At 69.3% G+C, this 22,900-nt stretch overlaps 5 protein-coding genes across 5 annotated transcripts; 2 read left to right on the top strand and 3 right to left on the bottom strand.

The window, feature by feature from the left end:
- Positions 1-129: 129 nt before the first annotated feature.
- Positions 130-7,567, bottom strand: AURANDRAFT_66331 (hypothetical protein; the record flags this gene model as incomplete). Its single annotated transcript, XM_009041455.1, has 5 exons — positions 130-1,640; positions 1,808-2,160; positions 3,402-3,538; positions 3,749-4,655; positions 4,683-7,567. The coding sequence occupies 5 exons, from the start codon at positions 7,565-7,567 to the stop codon at positions 130-132; spliced, it is 5,793 nt and encodes a 1,930-aa protein (XP_009039703.1).
- A 4,496-nt stretch (positions 7,568-12,063) lies between these two features.
- Positions 12,064-13,149, top strand: AURANDRAFT_30577 (hypothetical protein; the record flags this gene model as incomplete). Its single annotated transcript, XM_009041488.1, has 1 exon — positions 12,064-13,149. The coding sequence occupies one exon, from the start codon at positions 12,064-12,066 to the stop codon at positions 13,147-13,149; it is 1,086 nt and encodes a 361-aa protein (XP_009039736.1).
- A 97-nt stretch (positions 13,150-13,246) lies between these two features.
- AURANDRAFT_77967 (selenoprotein) lies at positions 13,247-13,816 on the bottom strand (the record flags this gene model as incomplete). Its single annotated transcript, XM_009041454.1, has 1 exon — positions 13,247-13,816. A coding segment is annotated over one exon (570 nt), but the record flags the coding sequence as incomplete, so codon positions are not given.
- Positions 13,817-15,485: 1,669 nt separating this feature from the next.
- AURANDRAFT_66329 (hypothetical protein) lies at positions 15,486-16,846 on the bottom strand (the record flags this gene model as incomplete). The annotated part of the gene is made up of 2 exons (XM_009041453.1): positions 15,486-15,879; positions 16,074-16,846. 2 exons carry the CDS (start codon positions 16,844-16,846, stop codon positions 15,486-15,488), a joined length of 1,167 nt encoding a protein of 388 aa, XP_009039701.1.
- Positions 16,847-20,502: 3,656 nt separating this feature from the next.
- AURANDRAFT_72211 (hypothetical protein) lies at positions 20,503-21,281 on the top strand (the record flags this gene model as incomplete). Its single annotated transcript, XM_009041489.1, has 2 exons — positions 20,503-20,594; positions 20,645-21,281. Coding segments are annotated over 2 exons (448 nt in total), but the record flags the coding sequence as incomplete, so codon positions are not given.
- Positions 21,282-22,900: the final 1,619 nt, after the last annotated feature.

Raw genomic sequence — 22,900 nt, 5'->3', positions numbered from 1 at the left:
ACATCCGGACCCTGCGCTGCGAGGCCATGTTCGGCGCGGACCTCGCGGGCCTCTCCATCTACGAGGCCGTCTCCCAGGCCCAGGGCTGCATCTTCCTCCGCCAGCCCCGGGGCGCCTAGGGCGCTTTTGTTACGTGAAATACCCGTGGGGCGGCGTGAACTCGACGTCGACGTGCGTTGTTCGCTCCCAGACGTCCGTCACGACGAGGCCCACGTTCCGGTAGCGCACCGCGCTGTCGTTGCGGCCCCAGGTCGTCTCCGCGAGCACCGTCGACGGCTTCCAGTAGGCGTCGAAGACGACCTCGCCCGCGGCGACGATCCGGTCCTCGTAGAGCAGATCCCAACGGCCCGTCGTCCGGTGGCTCAGCTTGAAGGACGAGTGCGCGAGGAACTCGAGCGTCCCGTTGAAGAACGTCGCGTTGTAGACCACGGGCGAATCATAAAAGCGCTCGACGCTGTAGATCTTCCAGCCCTGGTTGATGGACCGGATGCAGCTGTAGGACGCCGTGTCCGAGCAGTCGGAGCCGCCGTAGATCGACAGCTCCCAGGCCACCTCCTGGGCCGGCGTCACCTCCTGGATCTGCGCGTCGAACATGACGTCCAAGTCCGGGTCGAGGAGCCCCGGCCACCAGCACGTCAGGTGGTTCTTGGACGGGAGGCGGTCGTTGTCGCCGAACGTCTCGCTGTAGCCCTGGGGGTACGCGTTGAGCGGCGAGTAGGAGAAGTCGACGAAGGCGACCTGCGTGGTTTCGTTGATGACCACGGAGAGGATGCGCGACGGCGAGTACAAGTTGTAGGCGTTGTCGAACATGAGGTAGGTGTCGTCGCCGACGTATTCGACGTTGTGCTGCCCCGCCCAGTAGGAGAGCCCCGCGGCGAGCGTCACCGTGCCGTCCGTGATGGTGAAGGTGCCGTTCTCGCCGCCGGCGACCCACTCGACGCGGTCCGTGAGCATGTTGTAGTTGACGATGGAGTCGCTCAGGCGGCACGAGATGATCGCGCGCGTCTCGTTCTCGACGAGCTGCACGTGGTTGATGTCGCCGCAGTTGGGCACGTACCACTGGCGCTGCTGCGTGCCGTTGGCGTGGAACTTGGCGAAGACCGTCTCGTTGACGCCGCCCGTGGGCTGCCAGTAGGACTTGTTGTCGAGGCCCCACTGGACGTCGTGCGAGCTGAACCGCTTCTTCTTCGAGAGGCGCTTGAGGTGGTGGTCCCGCGTGTCCTTCGTCTCCTGGCGCCAGGACCACTCGTAGGGGTAGCCCTTCTCCTCGAGCCAGTTGTTCGTGTAGGTCAGGATGGTGTCCGGGCCCGTCAGCTTGAGCGCGTCCATGTGCGTGCTTTCGTAACCGTCGTCCAAAGACGACGTCGGCGTCACGGACCGCAGCGTGCCGTTCCAGTGCATGACGATCATGTAGGAGCTGTAGGACGGGGCGAGGCCCGTGGTTTGGGACGCCGGGCCGGGCATGTAGAGCGTGAAGGCGAAGTAGCCGCCGACGGCCGCGCCGCCGATCTCCGCGGCCATGAGCCGCGGCGAGTAGCGGAGCGCGAGCTTCTGGGGGATGAGCAGATCCATGGCCACGTCGCTCGTGTTCGTGTCGTTGAGGACGAACTGGCGCACCTTCTCGAACTCGAGCAGCGCGCCTGGGCAGGACAAGAGTGCGAAATTCCCAACTTCAAAGGCTCCTCTCTCGGCCATTTTCCACTCGTTTCGGCTGATTTTTGGACGAGCGATCATCTCTCGGAACGGTCTCGAAGCGTGGATGCTTTTTCCGGAACGCGCGCGCGCGGAACACTCACGTTGAAGCGACGTTGAATCACCCTTGTCCTGCCCTGCAGCGCGCGGGGCCCCCACTGGCACGTGAACTGGCCGTCGCTCTCGACGCACCCGTCGAAGGCCGACGTGTCGTTCTGCAGCGGCGAAACATAGTTCGACATGTTGTCGTCGAGCGGGTTCGTCCAGTCGTCGTCGCTGCCCTCCGAGAAGAGCATGAGGAAGACGACGACGCCGGCGACGACGGCGACGACGCCGCAGCAGGCGCAGCAGAGGAAGATGGGCTGCAGGTACCAGGGCTTGCGCTGCGCCGCGGCGCCGACGCTCGCCGACACGGCGGCGGCGACGCCCTCGCCTGGCGGCATGAGCGGCGTCGACGCGTCGGCCATGCTAGCGTCGTCGAGCGTCGACACACCCAATCGGGGCAGCTTTCGTACAGCTTCGGCATATTCGGCGGCAACGTGACGGTAATAAGCATCGAAGCTAGCGCTGAATCTTCATGCACGGAGCGTATGCGCCGCTCGTCGCTCTGATCTCGCGCTGCCATCCACTGCCACATAGTTGCCCGAGCGCGCCGAGATGGCGACGAAGCTCGGCCACGGCCTGCGCACGGCGCTGCAGTCGCCGATCATCGCGGTGCTCGGCGTCGTGTCGTTGGCGCAGCCGCTCCTCGAGGCCACCGGCCTCCTCGCCGCGCCGGCGCCGCCGGAGGAGGACCTACGAGGCAAACGCGTCCTGGTGACGGGCGCCACGGCCGGCATCGGCCTCGCGACGGCGGCGCGCCTCGCGCGCATGGGCGCCGAGGTCGTGGTCACGGGCCGCGACGAAGCCCGCCTCGCGGCGGCCGTGCAAACGGTCGCCGGCGGCCGCGGCCGCGTCACCGGCGAGGTCCTCGACCTCTGCGCCCTCGCGTCCGTGCGCGCCTGCGCCGCGCGGCTCGGCGCGTTCGACGTCGTCGTCCTAAACGCCGGCACGAACGCGAACGTGCCGACGGCTGAGCACGCGGACCTGCCGGGCTGCTCGCTCGTCTTCGGCGTCAACTTCGTCGCGCAGTGGCTGCTGCTGAAGCTCCTGGACCTCCGCCCCGGCGCGCGCGTCGTGTGCCTGTCGTCCGTGAGCCACCACAGCGCCGACGCGGCGACCTTCGGGACGCTCGGCGCGGACTACGCGGAATCGAAGCTCGCGATGATCCTCCTCGCGCGCGCGATCAGCCGCGGCGACTTCGGCGCCGGGTTGTTGGGCGTCGCCGTGAACCCGGGCGCCGTCGATTCCCATATCTGGCGCCACGTCTGGTTCCCCGCGAGCGCGCTGTTCGCGGGCTTCTCGCGGCTCGCGTTCCTCTCAGGGCAGGACAAGGGTGATTCAACGTCGCTTCAACGTGAGTGTTCCACGCGCGCGCGTTCTGGGAAAAGCATCCATGCTTCGAGACCGTTCCGAGAGATGATCGCTCGTCCAAAAATCAGCCGAAACGAGTGGAAAATGGCCGAGAGAGGAGCCTTTGAAGTTGGGAATTTCGCACTCTTGTCCTGCCCAGGTTCCTCTCGAGCGACGAGGGCTCCGCGACGTCGGTCTTCGCGGCGGCCGCGCCCGCCGCGCGTCTGCCGCGGACCGACGACGGCCTGCCGGCGTACCTCGCGCCCTTCTGGCAGCCGCCGCGGGGGCCCGGCCGCTCCGCCTTCGAGTACCTGAGCGTCTTCGCGGGCGCGCGGCCGGCCTTCGCGCGGCTCCCGCGCGACGAACGAGCCGCCGCGGACCGGCTCTGGGCGGCCTGCGCCCGGCTCGTGGGGGCGATTTAAGATCAGGTTGTGCGGGTCCCAGAGGCCACTCCTCCCCCACGTGCCGCCCGGGGCGAAAAAGCCGGCTCTGGCCGGGGCGGCGATTTAGGAGATTACGCGGTCATCAGTTTGGTCGGGTCCCAGCGGCTACTCCACTCCCACGTGCCGTCCGTATCCATATAGGATTCGAGGCCGGCGCGCACCCGCTCGATGCGTGCCTTGTGGATGCCGGTCCAGTACGGGTTCTTGGTCACGTTGATGATGATTCCGTTCGCGTGGGTCATCAAATTTCCGATGTAACCGCACTCGCCCCGTCGGAGATTGCCGCGTCCGTTGTCCAGGTGTGAGCCGAAGGCGCTCAGCTGGATTTTGAGTCCGAAGAGCGAGTGGAGGCCGTAGCCTTCGTCGATCAACTTGTCGATGCCCACCCCGGGCCCGAGCAGGTGCGCGGGCACGCCCGTCTCGTAGAAGATTTCCAGCTCGTTCTCGACGTTGATGTCTTTGAGGAGCTCCGCCGACACGGGGAAGCCGACGCGGACGAGGTCGAGCGGCTCGTTCTCGAACCGTTCCGCCTGCTCCAAGGTGATGCCGTCGAAGTTGAGCCGCCGGCAGCCGCCGAGCTGCTCCCGGAGGTCTTGGAGCCCGAAGAAATCCGCCTCGCTCCGGAGGCGCAGCCACATGGCGCCGGTTAGCCCCGCCGGCGGGAGCAGGCGGCCCTCATCCCGGAGCCACTCGAGAATTACCGCAAAGGTGTCCGGGTTCTTGTCGATGAAGAACCGGCCGTCGGCGTCGCGCGTCGGCGCGCGGAAGCCGCTGCCCTCCTTGAAGAGGTTCGCAAGATACCCGGGCGCGCTCCGCACCGTGCCGTAGGTCGTCGCGAAGCTCCGCCCGCCCACATTCAGCAAGAGCACGTCGCCGTCGCCGTCTTCCGGGGCCTCGTCGCCGTCGGATCGCTTCCGCTTCTTCAGCCACGACCCGTTCGACGTTTCGACGGCGCCGTCGCCTGCACCAGCCATCCGCGGACGTCGTCGGGCTGCCTCAGAGGGTCGCCGCGCCTCGAGAGCACGGATCAGAGCTGCGCGCATGCGCCGCCATCCAGGTCTGGGAGCCCTGTGCAACAAGCATTGCATCATCTACTGCATGCAGTCGAGCAGCGCGACGCGCGGGTGGAGGCCGTAGGCCGCGGGCATGGCGGCGATGAGCATCCAGGCCTCGTAGACCTCGAGGCGCGCGCGGAGCTGGAGGTGGAGCCGCGACGCGACCTCGTCCATGGGCGCGCCGTCGCGCGGCGGGCCCTCGGAGACGTGGGCCTTGACGAGGTCGTCGACGACGAGGCCCCTGCGGCCGTGGGCGGCGAAGTCGCGGAGCCAGGTGCCGTCGCGGCCGCAGCTCCAGTCCGGCGGGTCCGGCCCCGGCGGCGCGCGCGGGCCGGCGTAGGCGCGCGTGCGGACGACGGAGCGCGGCGCGCGGTCGTCGGCCGTCCACGCGACTTCGGGCGCGCGGGGCAGGGCCGCGTCGAAGGCGATCGAGATGCGGAGGGGGTCGCCGCCGGGGGCGACGCGCCGCGGCGGCAGCGCGTGGAACGAGTGGAGCCAGCACGTCGGCTCCTTGTGCGGCGCGTTCGTCAGCGTGCAGTCGTCGTCCGCGCCCTCCACGAGGTCCGCGTCCCAGTAGATCGCGACGCCGTTGCACGTGCCGGCGACCTCGGCGCCGAGGTCGAGGTGCAGCGCCGCCGCGGGCGGCGTCGAACCGCACGTCGCGTCCAGCACGCACGCCTCGCGCGTCAAAACCGAGAACCGCGACCGGTAGAGGTCGACGTACTTGCCCTCCTCGCAGAAGGGGAGCCAGTGCGGGTCGGGCACACGCTCGCCCTCGCCGACGACGGCGTCGAGCTGCAAAGGGGCGGCCCAGACGCGGAGCCGGTGCGGGATCGTTTTCACGGATTTCGCCGCGAAGCGCTCCAGGGCGCCGTGCATGAGGGGCAGGAGCGCCTCGCCGAGGCCGCTCGTGTCCATGAGCTCGGCGCAGAAGACGTCGAAGGCGCCGTCGATCTTCCCGGGCAGCGTCTCGATCTTGTCGCCGTAGACCGCGGACGCGCCCGGCTTCAACGAGAGCGGCGTCTTCGCGCCGCTGGGCCCCGCGTCGTCCGTCGCCAGGGACGCCGCGACGCGGCTTAAAGCATTGTCCATCTCCACGGCGAGCACCGTCGCGTTTTCGCTCGCGGCCCTGGCCATGATCGACAGGAGCCCGGAGCCCGCGCCCATGTCCATGAATCGCGCGCGCGGCTGCGCCGCCAGCGTCTTCCGGATCGCGCGCTCGTAGGCGCCGTTGCGCACGCCGTCGCGGACCATGCCGAAGTGCCACTCGTTCGCGCGGAACAGGCCCCAGGGCACGTCGCATCCGGCGCCCGGCCGGCGGAAGACGACGCCGCCGCGCTCCGGCGCCTCGAACCACAAACGCGTCGACGACGCGGCGCAGGGCAGCACGGCTTCCCGGCCCGCGGCGCGGAAGGGCTCCACGTACTGGACGCTCGCGAAGGCCTCGCCGTCGGACTCGTACGCGTCGACCCACGTGACGACCGCGTTCGCGAATTCCGCCCCGTCGAGCCAGGGGAAGGCGACGGCGCCCGGCGTCGAAAGCGGCGCCCCGCGCAGGATCGCCATGAGGTCGACGTCGACGACGGTCACGGCGCGGGACACGCGGGCGTGCGCGTCGTTGCGCACGATGTCCGGCGGGCCCGACGCCGGGTGCGGCGCCCAGCGCGCGTTGTCCAGCACGCTGAGGTCGTAGGCCGCGAGGTTGGCCGGGGTCGGGTGGGCGCCGGCGCCGCGCTGCGCGGCCGCGAAGGACGGCACCTCGCCGCAGCCGATCCACGCGAGCGCGGCTCGCAACGTCGCCGTCCTCGGCAGAATCGTCGTCGTCGCGGAGACGAGCTTCCGCGCGGCGCGCAGCCGCGGCACGAGGCGCAGCTCGAGCAGGCCCGGCGCGAGGAGGGCGTCGGCGAGGAGGACGTCGCAGGCGACGCCGGCGAAGTCCCGCGGCGCGACGACCTCGCACCCCGGCAGTTTCTTCTCGAGCGCGCGCCGCGCGTAGCGGTTCTCCTCGACGACGACGACGCGCGCCGCGGTCGCCGACGCCGCGCGCGCCGTCTCGCCGAGGCCGCCGCCGAGGGCGACGACGACCGCGCCGGGCGCGGCGCGCGCCGCGGCCGCCGCCGCGGCTCGCACCCAGGGCGCGCGCGCGACGTCCAATTGCCGGAAGGCCGGCGCCAGGACCTCGTTGCGCCTGTCCAACGCGTCGAGCATGGCCCGGACGAGGGGGCGGAAGGGCGCCTCGCGCGACGCGACGAGGGCCTCGCGGCTCTCCGTCGGCGACGCCTTGTCGCCGCAGGCTTCGCGGGCCTCCGCGATCGTCGCCCGCGTGCAGAAGGCCGGCCGCAGGAGCGCCGGGTCCAGGTCCTCGGGCGTGTCGTGGTCGAGCTCCGCGGCGTAGACGACGGCCTTGGCGAAGTCGACGAGGCAGCTCCGGCGGGCGGCGCTCGCGCGCCGCGCGACGTCCGCGCTCCCGGCGCCGGCGCCGCGGCGCAGGGCCGCGAGCAGGCGGCCGTAGTAGTGCACGGCCCCGGCGTAGTCGCCGCAGCGCTCCGCGCGGGCGATCTTCGCCTCGAACGCGTCCGCGGCGCTCAGCGCGGCGCTGGCCTCGGCCGCGGCGTCGAAGACGCGGTCCGCGGCCGGCCACGACGCGGACACCGCCGCGCCGCCGGCGCGGACGACGGCGACGCGCGCGCCGGCGGGCACCGCGGCCTCGCGCGGCAGGTGGACGCCGTCGCAGTCGAGGACCAGGGCCTGGGGCGCGAGCGCGCCGTGGCCCTTCTTCGCGTACTGCTTGCAGTAGCCGTCGACGACCTTGCCGGCCGTTGTCCTCGGCGGCAGCCGCATCTTGAGCGCGAAGCCGCCCGGCGCGCCCTCGTATGTGCAGACGAGCTCGGCTAGGGGCTGCTGTCCGGGGCTGCTGTCCACCATCGTGAGAGGCTTCTACTTTGAACAGCATGTTTACCTCGTGAGCACTTGGAGCCATTTCTCGCTGGAAGTCTAGGCCTATGCCTTAGAACGCGATCTCAATAGTCATCGTGGGACCCGTAGCTGGGGCTGGGGCTCCGAGCCTGCTCGGGCTCATTGACAGATTCGAGAAGCATCGTCTTGAAGTCCTCGTATCTGGAGCGGCATTTGAATCCGTGCTGCATGCGGTACTCGGGCTGCGTGAGAAGCTCAGCGGCCTCGAGTGCACCGAGCTCGACGAGTAATTTGAAGTCCATATTTATTTCATGTCTCAAACTGAGCATATATGTGAAAATGAGATCAATCCTGGATGACGTTTTATCCCTGGAAAATGAGACAAAAAAATCATTCAAGAGCCATTGGACGTCAAGATCCGCGAGTATTTCTGGTATGCATTGGCCTCCGCCGCAGAGTGTGCTGAATCTGGGCAAATCTTGGAGGAAATATAGAGCGAATCTGTTGCTCACATTTGCGAAGGCACGCGCGACTTTCGCGAGCGCGATAAATAATTTGATGGCGGTCATGTCCCGCCGCCTTCGAAGAGAGTCCGACCCGTCGTCATGATAGTCCTCCAGTTCAAAAATGACATTCCAGAAAAGTTCGAGAAGGGCGGTAAGCACATCTCCGCGATCTGAAAGTGTCGCGGTGGTCATCGACTCAGTAGCGGCTGCGATGCACTCGAAAAACAGTATCGACTCGCATCGCTTACGCATTTCCTCGGGCGTATCGTCTGGCATATTCCTCGAATCGCCACACTGAATGAACTCCTTGCAAGAATCCTCTAACTCTTTCATTCGGAGGCCTGTCGTGGAATAATAGCTGGGATACTCGGTCGCGACGCAGTCTGGGCGCTCCGCGAGGCATAGAAGGTACGCGCTGATGAAGGACTCGTTCGCGCGGCCCGAGTAAATGTCCAGACCCGCCATGTGAGCTTCGCACTCGGCGCGAGTCATCAGCTGCTTCGCTCCAGATTCCGGCAAAGACTTTTTGAAGGCCACGAGGCCCAAGATCGCCCCCTCGAGCGCGGCGAGCACCATCCATGCGCGGCGGTCTTCGAGGATCCGGCCCGCGAAGCAGGTCAGCGACGTGTGCCGTTTGAGAGCGGCGCTGCAGGCCTTTTCGACCGCGCGAGCGCACACCGCCTCCGCGCCGCCCTCGCGGAAGAGCTTCACGCAGTCTACATTCATGAAGTCGCGCGCCGATAGGTAGGACAGCGACTGCGACAGGACGCTCGCGGCAGGAAGCGCAGCGTGGAACCGGCAACGAACGCGCCGTCGTCGACGGTCACAGCCGCCTTGGCACGTTTCGTCGTCGTGGACTCGTCCGCGGGGCGCAGGCGCAGAAGCCGCGCCAAGCCCGCGACGCTGCCGGAGATCCTCGCGCGTGCATCGGGAGTCAGATCTGAGCCTCCGGCGCAGCGTGCCTCGGCGCTCGCCACGAGCTCGTCGACATGATCGAGCGACGCGAGGAGTGCGCTTTCGGGGTCGACGTTGCCGAGGCTGGGACCACGCGACACGAGGCGCGCATGGGAGCGCTTCATGGACATCTGCGGCAGCCCATTTCATTAGCGGCAATGAGCCAATGTTGCCGCTTTGTTAGCGCTCGATGATGGTGGAACGATGAGTGCATAGAGGTGGTCTCGGCGGCGTCGTCCGCGAAGCCCGAGCCTGAAACACAGAACACAAAACGATGGCGCACATCGTCATGGACCGCAAGTACGAGAACCGCGCCGCCGTGCGCGGGCCGGCCATCAAGTCGCGGAGCGAGCTCGCCGAGTCGAACGCGGAGCGGGCGTCGCGCGACTCGAAGACGCGGGACGGTCGGCGCGAGTCCTGGGAGGTGCGCGACGCGTCCGAGTTCGAGACGGCGAGCCAGACGAGCCAGCAGAGCGGCGCGCTGGCCTACACGCACACGGCGGAGACGCGGCGCCTCCGGAGCGCGCTGAAGAAGGACATCTACGGCTTAGATTCCGAGGAGGGCAGCAGCCACCAGTCCCTCGACTCGACGCACTCCGGCGAGAGCCCCTTCGCCGAGCCCGAGCCTCGGGTCTTCGGGCTCGCGAGCCCGCGCGGCCACGCGGGCGCGTCGACGCGCGCCGCGCGCGAGCGGCAGCTCGCGACGTGCGAGCGCGAGTACTTCCCCGAGGTCGGCGACACGGTCGAGCTCCACCACGCGGGCATCTGGCGCAAAGCGAAGATTTTGGCCGTGAAGCCCACGCGCTGGTTCCGGACGAGGCCTTCCACGTTAACCTACGACGTCGAGCTCGTGAGCGACGGCAACTGGCTCCCCGAGGAGCTCGCCAAGTTCCGCAAGATCTTCGACCGCGTCGACGACGACCGGTCCGGGTTCATCGACGTCAAGGAGCTCCAGGAGCTGCTGCTGGATCTGAAGCACCCGCTGGCCTTCGACGACGACGAGGTGAGAAAGCTCTTCGACCGCGTCGACAAGGACGGCTCGGGCACCATGGACTTTGAGGAGTTCGTCGACCTCGTCTACGTCGAGCTCCGGGATCGGATCGGTTTGGACCACCGCGTCTACGGCGTGCCCGAGTACAAGCTGCGAAGGCGCGCCGCGCGGCACCGGAGGCCGCCGAACGTCTTCGCGCTCCCGGCGGACCCCTTCGACTCGCTGCTGGCCCTCGAGGCGCGGGGCCGCGCGGAGCGCGCGCGCGCCCACGCCGAGGCGCGCAACGCCGCCATCTCGCGGCCCCTGCGGCGCTACGCGAAGGCGCCGCCTCCCAAAAAGCGCAACGCGCTCGCGAACAGCGCGGACGCGCGGCTCCGGCTCACGCCAGGGCAGGACAAGGGTGATTCAACGTCGCTTCAACGGGAGTGTTCCGCGCGCGCCCGTTCCGGAAAAAGCATCCACGCGTCGAGAGCGCTCCGAGAGATGATCGCTCGTCCAAAAATTAGCCGAAACGAGTGGAAAACGGCCGAGCTAGGAGCCTTTGAAGTTGGGAATTTCGCTCTCTTGTCCTGCCCAGGCTCACGCGGAACGTCTTCGACCCGAAGCACCACGACCTGTGCTCCGTGGCCCGGAGGCCCGAGGAGGTCGTCGAGTACGAGAAGCCGACGCTCGTCTTCCACCCGAACTACGTCTACGCGGGGCCGCCGCTGCCGGAGAAGCTCACGTCCTGGCTGCCCTACCCCGTCGGCACCAAGGACATGCACCGCCACGGCGAGCTGCCGGGCCGCGGCATCAGCGAGGCGGCCTTCGAGCGGGGGCAGGCCCGGAGCTTCGACCCGGACGAGCCGCGCCGGGAGCCGTCGCTCGCGCGCGTCCGGGCGCCGAGCTCGCTCGCGCGGCCGTCGCCCTACACGTTCCTCTAATGTGTTTTCCTAGTGTCGAGGAGCGTGTGCGCCGCGCAGGCGCCCACGATGACGGCCGAGCCGGCGCACTGGTACGCCGTCGGCGCCTCTTCGAGGATGAGGAGCTGGAGGACGTAGCCGAAGGGCACCTCGACGTAGGTCACGAGCGCCACGGACTCCAGGCTCGCCGCCGTCTGGAACCCGTACGTCTGGAGGCCGAGGCCCAGGTTCGTCGCGAGGCTCATGATCGCCAGCCACGCGTAGTCGCGGCCCGCGAGCGTCGCCGCGGAGCGCGCGGGCGGCGCCGCGGACGCGTAGCGCGCGACGGCGACGTAGAACGGGCTGAGCACGAAGAGCCCGAGCGTCGCGTTGAGGCGCACGCCCGTGAGCGCGCCCGGGTTGTCGCCGCGGCCCGAGAGCACGCGCTGGCAGAGCACGAAGCACGACACGCTCCAGGCGATGAGCAGGGACCAGAGCACGCCGACGGGCTCGACGCCGCCCTCCGTCGTGCCGCTCCCCGGCGGCCAGCCCAGGACGCAGACGACGAGTCCGAAGAGCGCCGCGGGGCCGGTAAAGGCCGCGTGCACGGGCAGCGGCTCTCCGAGGAAGCAGGCCGCGCCGACGGCGCCGAGCAGCGGGTATATGTACACTATGGCCGTCGCGACGCCTGGCGGCGCGTGCTTGAGCGCCTCGAAGAAGAAGACGTTGATGCACCAGGAGACGGTGCCGGCGAACACCAGCCAAAAGGTCGTGCCGCGGCTCCGCCGCTGCGTCGCGTCGCGGCCGACGACGAGCGTCGCGAGACCGCTGCCGAGGAACAAGCCGCCGAAGCGGAAGAGCAGCAGCAGGTCGTTGGGCACGCGGCCCGTCGTCTGCGAGATGGCGACGTTGCACAGCGCGTAGAACAGGGCGCCGACGCCCGTGCAGATGAGGCTTCTGTGCTGCTTCGCCGGCTCCGGGGCAGCCTCCTGCAGCAGCCCGCCGCGCTCCATTTCGTCGCGGCCCATGTTTGAACCCTGCAACCGCTCGAATGCTGGGGCAGCCTACTGCAGCAGCCCGCCGCGCTCCATGGCCATGTCGTCGCGGCTACGTTTGAACACTGCAACCGCTTGAGTGCCGTATGGGTTGCAGTTCAATTTAGCTAGAGAGAGCATGGCCTCCCGCAGCGGTGCCATTGCGCGCCGCCGCTTCAGCGCCAACGGCGTCTACGGCGACTTCATCGATGCCATCGGCAACACGCCTCTCATTCGCCTGCGCGGAGCTTCGGAAGCTACGGGCTGCGAGATCTACGGCAAGTGCGAGTTCCTCAATCCTGGAGGTTCGGTCAAGGACCGCGCGGCTCTGGGCATAGTCCAGGAAGCGCAGGCGCGCGGCGCGCTCGCGCGCGGCGGGACGCTCGTCGACGGCACCGCCGGCAACACGGGCATCGGCCTCACGGCCGTCTGCAACACCATCGGCGCGCGGACGATCATTGTCATTCCGGAGACGCAGACGCGGGAGAAGAAGGACGCGCTGCGCCAGCTCGGCGCGCGTCTGGTCGAGGTGCCCGCGGCCCCATACAAGGACGCCAACAACTACATCAAGGTCTCGGGCCGCCTCGCGGAGGAGCTCGGCGCGTGCTGGGGCAACCAGTTCGACAACACCGCGAATCGCGACGCGCACTACGAGTCCACGGGCCCCGAGATCTGGGCGCAGACCGGCGGCGCGGTCGACGCTTTCAGCTGCGCCGTCGGCACGGGCGGGACGCTCGTCGGCACGGGGCGGTTTCTTCGCGAGGCGAGCGACGCGCGGACGAAGATCTGCCTGACGGATCCTCCCGGCGCGGCAATCTTCCGCTACTACCGCGACGGCGCGCTGGCGAGCGAGGGGAGTAGTATCACCGAGGGCGTCGGCCAGGGCCGCATCACGGCCAACCTCGAGGGTTTCGCGCCCGACTCGCAGTACGAGATCGACGACGGCGCGAGCCTGCGATGCGCCTACGACCTCCTCCAGAACGAGGGGCTCGCCCTCGGCCTCTCCTCGGGGCTCAACGTCGCCGGCGCCATGGAGGTCGCCAGGGACCTGGGGCCGGGCCACACCGTCGTGACCATTCTATGCGACGGCGCGCACCGCTACGCGTCGAAGATGTTCGACGTCGCCTACCTCGAGGGCCAGGGCCTCCCCGCGCCCGCCTGGCTCGCGCCGTCGCCGAGCGACGACGTCGCCGACGCGCTCTTTCGCGTTTTAGCGGACTCGTGAGATTAGGGTGTGCGCGCCGGCGGAATGTGGTCGGGCCGCGGGCCAAATTCGCCCGCGGCCGTCATCGTCCGCGCCGCGCGACCGGCCTCTCGTCCTAGAGCTCCGGCGTCTCCGCCGGGATGCTAACTCGTTGCCTCGCCTTCTCCGACACCGTGTACATGATGATGGGGTCGCCGAAGCCGTCCTGGACCTCGAAGTTGTGGCCGACGTACGTCGAGACCATGAGCGGCGCGCCGACCTCCGCGATGCCGCTGTGGTGCTTGCCGCCGTCGCCGTCGAGCCAGTAGACGTCGGCCTCCTGGCCCGCGACGAACTCGACGTCGCGCTTGTCCTTCTGCTTTTTAAAGTACTCGTCGGTCTGCGCGAAGCCCTTGCTCTCCATGAGCCGCCGGATGTCGTTCGGGTTCCGGAAGCGCTCGAGCGAGATGCGCTCCTGCTCGCGGCCGTTCGCCTTGATGACGAGCTCCGGCGGGTGGTGCGGGATGTAGTTCACCGTGCAGCCGTAGGACTCCGCGCCGTCCTCGTTCTTCACGAACTGGTCGGCCACGGGCAGCCGCTGCGTCCATCACGTTGAGCACGACTCCACCTCGCAGGTGCGCTCGCTCGACGAGAAGAGGCCGCCGCGCGCGCCCACGGCGGCGGCGGCGAGCAGGATGGACCGGAGCATGGCTGCGACGAGCCGCGCACGACGACGGAGCTGGCCGCGTGTCCGGTGGTTGTGGTGATTTTGCGAGGACGATGGGAGTGGCAATGGCTGCTCGCCGGCGATGGCTGGTCGCGACAGCCCTGGTCCTGGGCCCTTCCGCTGCCTTCTGGGGCAAACAGAAGCCGCCGGTCCCGCCCGGCGGCCTCGCCTGCGACGGCGGCTACACCGCCGTCCCGGCGACCCAGATCAACGACGACTACTGCGACTGCGGCGACGGCGCCGACGAGCCCGGCACGGCGGCCTGCAGCGGCGCGACCATCGGCGTCGCGACCTTCGAGTGCGCCAACGTCAATTATGAAGCCGCGAAGATCATGGCGAGCCGCGTGCGCGACGGCGCGTGCGACTGCTGCGACGGGAGCGACGAGGAAAACGGAAAGTGCGGCAACACGTGCGAGGCCGAATACCTCGAGAAACACGCGGAGCGCCTGCGGCTGGAGGCGGCGCGCGCGGCCGGGCTCGAGAAGCGCAAAAGTTACGTGGCGCAGTACGAGGCGGCCAAGGCCGAGGGCGACGCCGCGGCCGCGACGGCGGAGTCGACCATCAACTTTCTGCAAAAGGGCATCGACATGAACGAGAAGAAGGTCGCGGACCACGAGGCCGAGGCCGTGAAGCGGCGCGACGCCGCCGTCGCCGCGGGCGACGCGGCCTACGGTTTGTTGGCGCCCGCGCTCGAAAAAGCGGCCGGCGACGAGAGGAGCAGGGCGGCTTTGGAACTCGCGGCGGCGGCGATGGAGATCGAGGCGCTGCTGGACGTCGTCATGAACAAGGCGGGCCTCCCGGACGAGCTGACGAACAAGATCGACGACGTCGACGTCCTCTCGCTGGGCGTCGACGCCGCGGAAGCCTTGGTCAACGTCGGGAAAGAGCCGGACGCCGCGGAGCACCGGCTCGCGGCCGCGGGCCACCTCGAGAAGCTCTTCGGCGCGCTCCACCTCGGCGGCGCGTCGCCGGACGCCGCGACGGCCGTGGCCCTCGAGGTCGCCAAGGCCTGCGGCGCCGCTTTGCGGAAAGACGGCGAGGCTATCGCGGGGCGCCTCGCGGCGCTCAAGGGCGACCAGGCGTCCCTCGCCGCCGCGCTCATCGTGCCCAAGGTCGACGATAAGGTCGAAACCTACGCCCTCCCCGAGGCCGCCGCCGCGAAGGAGGCGCTGCAGAAGCTCAAAGAGCAAAAGACCGCGGCGCAAAAAACGATCGACGACCACCGGCGGGCCTTCGAGGAAGACTCCGGCCCGGACGGCGCCTACTTCCCGCTCAAGGGCCAGTGCTACTCGAAGAAGATCGCCCAGTACACCTACGAGCTGTGCCCCTTCGGCAAGGCGAAGCAGGACCACACGAACCTCGGCGCGTGGAAGGAGTGGCGCCACGTGGACGGGCGGGCGGACGGCGGCTGGCACTACGCGAACGGCCAGTACTGCGCGGGCCACGGCGCCCGCGAGCTCACCGTGGCCCTCAAGTGCGGCGCCGAGGAGGCCCTCGGCCACGTCGACGAGCCGAGCATCTGCAAGTACGCGGTCGACTTCCACACGCCCGCGGCGTGCGCGCCGTCCGACGCGCCCTCCCCCCCCGAGCGCCCGCGGGGCATCTTCTAGCGGTCATAAGCGTCCCCTGCGTCGCTTTTTTTAGGCGCGGACTAGCGGTGCCCGCCGGCGGACTTGTGGTGCCCCCGGTGGACGGCGTCGCGCATGTAGTCGAAGGAGGACGCGCACTGGGCCTCCGGGTCGTCGCCGTGCTCCCGGAGCTTGAGCGTCTGGAGGTAGGACGACGACTTGGACCGGTCGTGCTCGATGCGCCGCACCTTGCGGGACTTGAAGCCCGGGTCGATGAGGTAGGGCACGGCGTCGAGGGAGCTCACGACGTGGCCGCCGAACCAGACGTCGTCGTGGAGCCAGCAGCCCTTGGGCCGGTCCGTGTAGTTGAAGATCTGGTCGTCGAGGGACCCGCGCTCGAAGAGCACGCCCGAGACGCCCGAGAGCCAGCCGTGGCAGGTGCCCTCGACGGGCACGCGGAGGCACTCGCGCCGGTACCTGGGCGGGAAAAGAGTGCGAAATTCCCAACTTTGGAGGCTCATATCGTTTTCCGCTCGTTTCGGCTAATTTTTGGACGAGCGATCATCTCTCGGAGCGCTCTCGAAGCGCGGGTGCTGTTTCCGAAACGCGCGCGCGCGGAACACTCACGTTGAAGCGACGTTGAATCACCCTTTTGCTGCCCTGGCCGGTACTGCGCGTGCATGAAGAAGTAGCCCTGCTGCGGCGCCCACCCGAACTCCTCGCACCAGAAGCCCACGGACACGGGCTTGGACGCGTGCTGCGCCGTGAGCGAGAGGGCCAGGATCATGTCCTCGTGGTAGGTCGTGTCGTCGTCGACGGTGATGAGGTGCGTCCGCGCGTCGCGCTCGAGGCGGAGCGCGGGCAACAACTTCGTCGCCGGCCCGAAGTCGTCCTCCGCGCGCGTGATCATGTGCAGCTTCACGAGCGGGCTCAGCGCCTTGAGCACGTCCTCGAAGGCGCCGATCTCGTCGCCGACGGCGCGCGACTTGTTGTGCCGGAACTCGCGGTCGATGAGCGGCACGAGGCTCAGGAAGACGTAGATCGCGTCCGGCGTGCACGACTGGTCGAGGATGCTCCGCACGACCATGGGCAGGGACGTGTGCCGCCCGTAGAAGGAGCTCATGGTCACGACGGTGCGCGGCCGGTCCCCGCAGCCCGTGCCCGCGGCCCTGGCCGCGCGGACGAGCCGCTTCGTGCTCACGGCGCCCAATTTCTCGACGTCGACGAAGCGGCTGCTCGGCGGCGGGCACCGGAGCTCCGTGACGATGTGGGAGCTGTACTCGTCGTCGTTCGCGCCGCCGCCGCCGAAGCCCGCGAGGCCGCCCGTCGCGTAGGCGACGTAGCCGAGGGCGAAGGCGGCGACGGCGGCGATGCCGAGGCGCGTGTTGCGCCGCATGGCCTCGAGGGCCTTGCTGTCGTCCTTGGACCGCCCGAACGACCCCATGCCGAAGCACGCCGGGGCCGAGGCCCGCACCGGGAGACCGCCGCGGGGCTGCCGTGCAGTGTCTGAACGCGGCGCCGACGTCGGACTCGCTTTCAATCAGGCTTACTGCGCCCGGTACTCTGGTGCACGCGCTAAAATTGACATTCGGCCGAAGAAGTTGAACTAATAGTGAACCAGTATTGCCACAAAGGGCTGAGTTCGTCGATCGGCTCGTTCCGGGCTCGTGGGCTGGACCCGGGTCCGCGCGACGGCGCCGAGGGTTTTACTTCTCGGCTCGAGGACGCGCTCGAGATCACGCGGCTCGAGATCACCGGAAGAAAACAACCCATGGAGATCCCGAGCTCCGAGCCCACGCTCGCGCCGCCGCGCATCATCGAGGCGCTCCACCGCCCCTTCCGGCGCTTGAACAGCGACTTCGTGGTCCTCGACTGCGCGGAGATCGCGAACTGCGTCTACGGCACGTTCTGCGCCGTCGCGCTGGCCTACATCCTCCAGGACGACCTGGATCCCGACTCCGTGTGCCCCGGCGACATGCGCGGGAAGTGCTGGTCGATGATCGGCGCGTTCGGGATCAACGCCTGCCTGGGCGTCGCCTACATCCCCTGCGCCGCCGCCGCCCTCGAGCGGTGGAGCGCCTGGGCGCTCGCGCGCCTGCCCCAGCGGCGCGTGTCGTTCCGCGCGGAGACGGCGAAAGCGCTGACGGCGCTCGCGGCGGGCGCGGCGTCGTCGGCCTACTCCGTGAGCGTGTCGACGACCTTCACCTACGTGCTCGCGGAGGTCGAGTGGGAGGTGTCGAGCCAGTGGGCGACGCCGGACGTCACGGGCCCGTCCGCGCCGCGCGCGCGGAAACGCGGCGGCGCCGCGAGCTTCCAGCCGCCGACGGGCGCGCACCCGCGGCGCCGGCGGCCCCCCGGCGGCGCCCACGGGCGGCGGCTCGACGAAAATGACGACGCGCCCCCCACGGGGCTGCTCTTCCGCCTCTTCTGCGTGCGGTTTCTGCTCTGCGCGTCGGTCCTCGTCGGCGCCTACGCGACGATGGCGACGGCGACGCGGCGCGCGGAGACGGCCAAGGGCCCGAACGCGGCGCGGGTCTGGGCGCTGCTGCGCGGCTCGCTCCACTACGTGTCCGCGCTGGCCATCTCGACCGTGCTGACGTCGCTGCTCTTCTTGCCCTTCGACGCGTCGCCCGCGCTGGGGACCGTCACGGCCGCGCGCTTCGCCGCCGCGCTCTTCAAGGCCGGCGCCTTTTTTCTCGGCGCGCGGGCCGTGGCGCGGCGGCTGCCCCAGGACCAGGACGCGGAGAGCGCCGTGCCCGCGCTCGCTCGGAAGACGGCCGCCGTCGTCGCGTGCCTGGGCGTCTTCGACGCCGTCGACTTCTTCATCACGGCGCAGCTGGACTTGGACGCGGACCGGGAGATCCTGGCGTTCTGGATCTACGCCGTCGCCGTCGCCGCGGCCGCCTGTGTGGAAATCAACCAGTGGAACGCTGTCCAGCAAAAACTTCGAACCTCTCTAGCTCGGTCAAATCGAAGTCGATTTGGCTGATTTTTGGACGAATCGATTGCTCTCGTCGAGTTCTCGAAGCACAGCCAAAGAGCTTGCGTCGAAACTGTCGCATACACACAGATTGAAGTAGGGTTGAAGATTTGATTTCCACGCAGGCGGCCGCGCTCGCGAACCGCGAGCGGAAGCGGCGGCGGACGCGCCGCGCGCGGACGTCCGAGGACCTCCGGCGCGCGAACGACGCCGTCTTCGACGAGGTCTACGAGGCCTGGACCGTGGCCTTCGCGTTCTGGACGCCCTACGAGGACACGCTCATCCGCGTCTACGACTCCGTCGACGCGGACCACGTGGGGCTGAAGCTGCTCTGGCAGCTCGCGCTCGTCGTCCTCGTGCTCACGTGCTGCGGCCTCCTCAACGCCATCGGCGCGCTCTGCTTCCCGAAGCGGCCGCGGCGCGACTCCGCGGAGCCGCCGTCGGGCTACGTGCACCTCCAGGACGCGGACTTCTCGCTGGCGACGTCGCCGCCGCCGTCGGACGACGGGTCCGAGGGCCGGCCCTCCCTCGACGCGGGGCCCGTGCCCGTGCTCACGACCGTTTAATAGAAGGCGCCGTCGGTCTCGAACTCGCCGTCGCAGCGGACCGTGAGCTTCGCCTCGAGGTCCGGCGCCGTGACCCGGAAGACGAGGCACTGGTTGTGCTCCGTGACGGCGTAGTCCGGCAGGTCCGTGACCTCGACGAAGGGCACCTGGGGGCACGACACGTGGATCTCCTTGGGCGTGGACTCGAGGTCGTACGCGTCCTCCAAAGCGATGGCCGCCTGGCGGTCCCGCTCCAGCGCGAGGCGCCGCTCGATGCTGAAGACGTCGTCCTCCGGGGGCTGGGCGGACACGCGCGCCGCGGTCGCGGCGGCGGCGGCGGCGGCGGCGGCGCGCAGGGCCCAGGGGACGCGGCGCCGTCGGCCCGCGCGGGCCGGTCGCGCGCCCTGGAGCCGGACGCCGCAGTCGCGGCAGAAGCGGTCCGACGCGTCGACGGCGCGGGCGCACGACGGGCAGCTCGCGCCGGGGCTCGAGGCCGCGGCGGGCTGCCCGCACGGCGCGCGAACCATCGTCGAGCCTTTCGTAAACCTGCAACGTTGCTGCTAGGCTAGGAGAGGTTAACAGCTAGAGGGCCTACCCGGGGGGTTTGCGGCACCAGGCCTCGCGGCACTGGGACTCCAAGCCTAGCCGCGACCGCTGCACGGATCTTGTCAGCGGGCAGCTTTCAGAGACGACAGTCTTAGCAGCCCCGCCTCCCCCGTCGTCGTCGTCGCCGCGATGTACTCGGAGGTGCCGGACGTCGAGGGGCAGGCGCCGGAGGCGACCCAGGCGAAGCGCTTCGCGAAGCGCACGGGCGCCGTCGCCGCCGCGGGGCTCCTCGTCGCCGCCTTCGCCTTCGCGGGCCTCAACGGCGGCGCGGCGGGCGCGACGGCCCTGTTCGCGAAGGTCGCCCCGACGACGCTCGGCGGCGCGCTGGCCGCCAAGGCCAAGGGCACCGACGGCGGCATGTCGACCATCGGCGCCGCCGAGGTCGCCATCTGCACGGACGAGACGGCCGACGAGACGAGCACGTGCTGGGAGGACTACGGCGGCGTCTGTATGTACGAGAAGAAGAGCTGCAACGAGTACGGCGGCACGAAGAACTCGAGCGGCTGCGGCAGCGGCGACGACTGCTTCTGCTGCCAGGACATCGACTCGTCGCTCATCGGCGACGACGACGCGGTCCTCGCGTGGATCGACTCCTACATCGGCGACGACGACAAGCGGACCAAGTCCGGCAAGAAGTCCAAGAAGAGCGGGCACTAGGCCCCGCCGTTCGCTTTTTCTAACCCGCCGCTCCGTGTTCCACTCCAATGTTAGCCGTCATCGCCGCGGGCCGAAGCCGAAGAGGCCGCCGTGCGCCGCCACGCGCGCGGCGACGCCGTCGCCGACGCGCCAGGGCGCGCGCGCGTCGTTGGCGTGGGCGAAGGGCCCGTGGCTCCGGAGGGCGCCGTCGAGCTCGCGCACGCAGAGGTGCTGGAAGTCGTCGGTCGCGTACCTGGACTCGGCGTCGTCGCCTGTGTGGAAACCAACCACTGGTTTGGGTGGTCCTGACCAAACTTGAGAATTCTCTAGCTCGGTCACATCGAAGTCGATTCGGCTGATTCTTGGACGGATCGATCGCTCTCGTCGAGTTCTCGAAGCCCAGCTGAAGAGCTTGCGTCGAAACGGTCGCATACGCGCAAATTGAAGTCGGGTTGAAGATTTGGTTTCCACACAGGTCGTCGCGCCACTGGCGGTCCGCGCGCCGCGGCGCGGAGACGCGGCGCACGGGGAGGTAGAGGCTCTGGCCCACGTCGGCGTTCGTCAGAAAGGACGTCGGGCTCCGCTCCGGCGGCCAGGCGTCGCGCACGAAGCCGTAGGAGTGGAACGCGACGCGGCCGAGCGCCCAGCGCGCGGCACCGTCGTCGCCGGGCGTCGCGTAGTCCCGGGCCTCCTCGAAGGACGCGGCGCCGTAGAAGCGCACGGTGGCGCCTGGGCAGGACAAGGGTGATTCAACGTCGCTTCAACGTGAGTGTTCCGCGCGCGCGCGTCACGAGAAAAACATCCACGCTTCGAGACCGTTCCGAGGGATGATCGCTCGTCCAAAAATCAGCCGAAACGAGTGGAAAACGGCCGAGATATGAGGCTTTGAAGTTGGGAATTTCGCTCTCTTGTCCTGCCCCGGGTGGCGCCCTCGGGCATGCCCGGCTCGAAGTTTGGCGGCCGGAAGCGGTGCCAGGGCGTCTCCTGATGTTCGACGAAGCGGCCGTCGGCGAGGCGGACCGTCTCGGGCTTGGGCGGCTTGGGCAGGTAGCACTGGACGACGACGAGGGCATCGCGGCCGTCGGACGCCGGGTGTGCGCAGATGCGCACGTCGATCTCCGGCTCGCCGTCGCCGCCGCGGCGCCAGCGGAGCGCGTCGCGGAGCGCCGGGGTCTCGGCGTGAGAAGAACCCGAGTACCAGCCGGCGCCGAGCGGGCCCGCGGGCCGGTAGCGGTAGCCGGGCCGCGCCGCCGGCGGGCGCGTCGCGCTCCGCCGGCGCCCGCCGCGGCCCCGGTCCGCGTCGCGCGGCAGGAACGCGGGCGACTCGCAGTAGCCGCGGCGCTCCGCGTCCGCGAGCGTCGGCGCGAGCTCCGCCGTCGCTATGAGCTGCGCGCTCGCGCCGCGGGAGACGAGGAAGCGGAAGGTCCCGACCTCCCGCGCGCAGCTGTAGGAGAAGAGGTGCGGGAGCACGTCCGCGGGCAGGGGGATGGCCTCGCGGACGGCCTTGGGCTCCGAGGGCCGCGGGGCGCGCGGCGGCCGCCGCGGGCCCTTGTCCTTGGCCGGCGGCGCGCGCCAGGCCGCCGTCGCCGCCTCGGCCGGGGCCGGGGAGAGGGCCGCGTTGCCCATGGTGTCAGGGTGCCATCTTTAACAGCACGGCCGCCCTCGCGAGGGCTGCCTGCTCGGAGTATTCGGATATCCCTCATAATTACCCTTCAACATATTCGCGAGTCGATGACTCGGCCAACCTTGAAGTCTTACGCGCGTCAGGCCTCGAGCTCGTCGACGCCCTCGAAGACGGCGGCGCGCATGGCGGGCTCGGGCGCGACGCGCCGCGTCCACTGCTCGAACTGGGCGACGCCCTGCTTGACGAGCATGGACGCGCCCTGCGACACCGGGCAGCCGCGCGAGAGGGCCTGGTCCAGGAGCGCCGTCATCGCGGGCTTGTAGGCGACGTCGAGCACGGCGGGCTCGTTGTCGAGGAGGCCGTCGGGCGCGACGAAGCCCACGTCGCCGGGCACGGTCGAGACGACCGCGTCGACGGCGACGCCGTCGAGCCGCGCGACGGCCTCGCCGCCGAACGCGGCCGCGAGGGCCTCGGCCTTGGCGACGTCGCGCGCGTAGACGAGGAGGTCGAAGCCCGCGCCCGTCCGCCGCGCGAAGCCCTTCGTGAGCGCGTAGCACGCCGCGCGCGCGGTGCCGCCCGAGCCGACGACGAGCGCTTTGCCCGTGGCCGCGCGCGCGCCGCGGCGCGCGAGCGCGTCCTCGAGCGTCGCGCAGATGCCGATCCAGTCCGTGTTGTCGCCGACGAGCACGGGCCGCGAGCCGCCGAGCGACACGGCGTCGATCGCCGCCGTCCTCGCGCGGGGCGTCACGGTGTTCACCGCGCCGATGGCCTCGGCGGCGTCCGTGAGCTCGTCGAGGAAGGGCTGGACGAGCTGCTTGTGGGGGATGGTCACGGAGAGGCCCCCGAAGGATGGTTTCGCGAGGAGCGCGCGGAAGTCCGCCGCCGTCGCCGACGCCAGATCCGCGAGGCCGCCGTCCTTCGGGAGCTCCAGGACCTGTGTGGAAACCAAATCTTCAACCCGACTTCAATGTGCGCGTATGCGAAAGTTTCGACGCAAGCTCTTCGGCTGGGCTTCGAGAACTCGACGAGAGCAATCGATTCGTCCAAAAATCAGCCAAATCGACTTCGATTCGACCGAGCTAGAGAATTCTGAAGTTTGGTCAGGCC

The sequence above is a fragment of the Aureococcus anophagefferens genome (assembly GCF_000186865.1).
Source record: "Aureococcus anophagefferens unplaced genomic scaffold AURANscaffold_21, whole genome shotgun sequence".
Taxonomy (NCBI): Eukaryota; class Pelagophyceae; order Pelagomonadales; family Pelagomonadaceae; genus Aureococcus; species Aureococcus anophagefferens.
The sequence above is the reverse complement of the archived record's forward strand: the minus strand, read 5'-3'. Positions and strand labels throughout refer to the sequence as shown.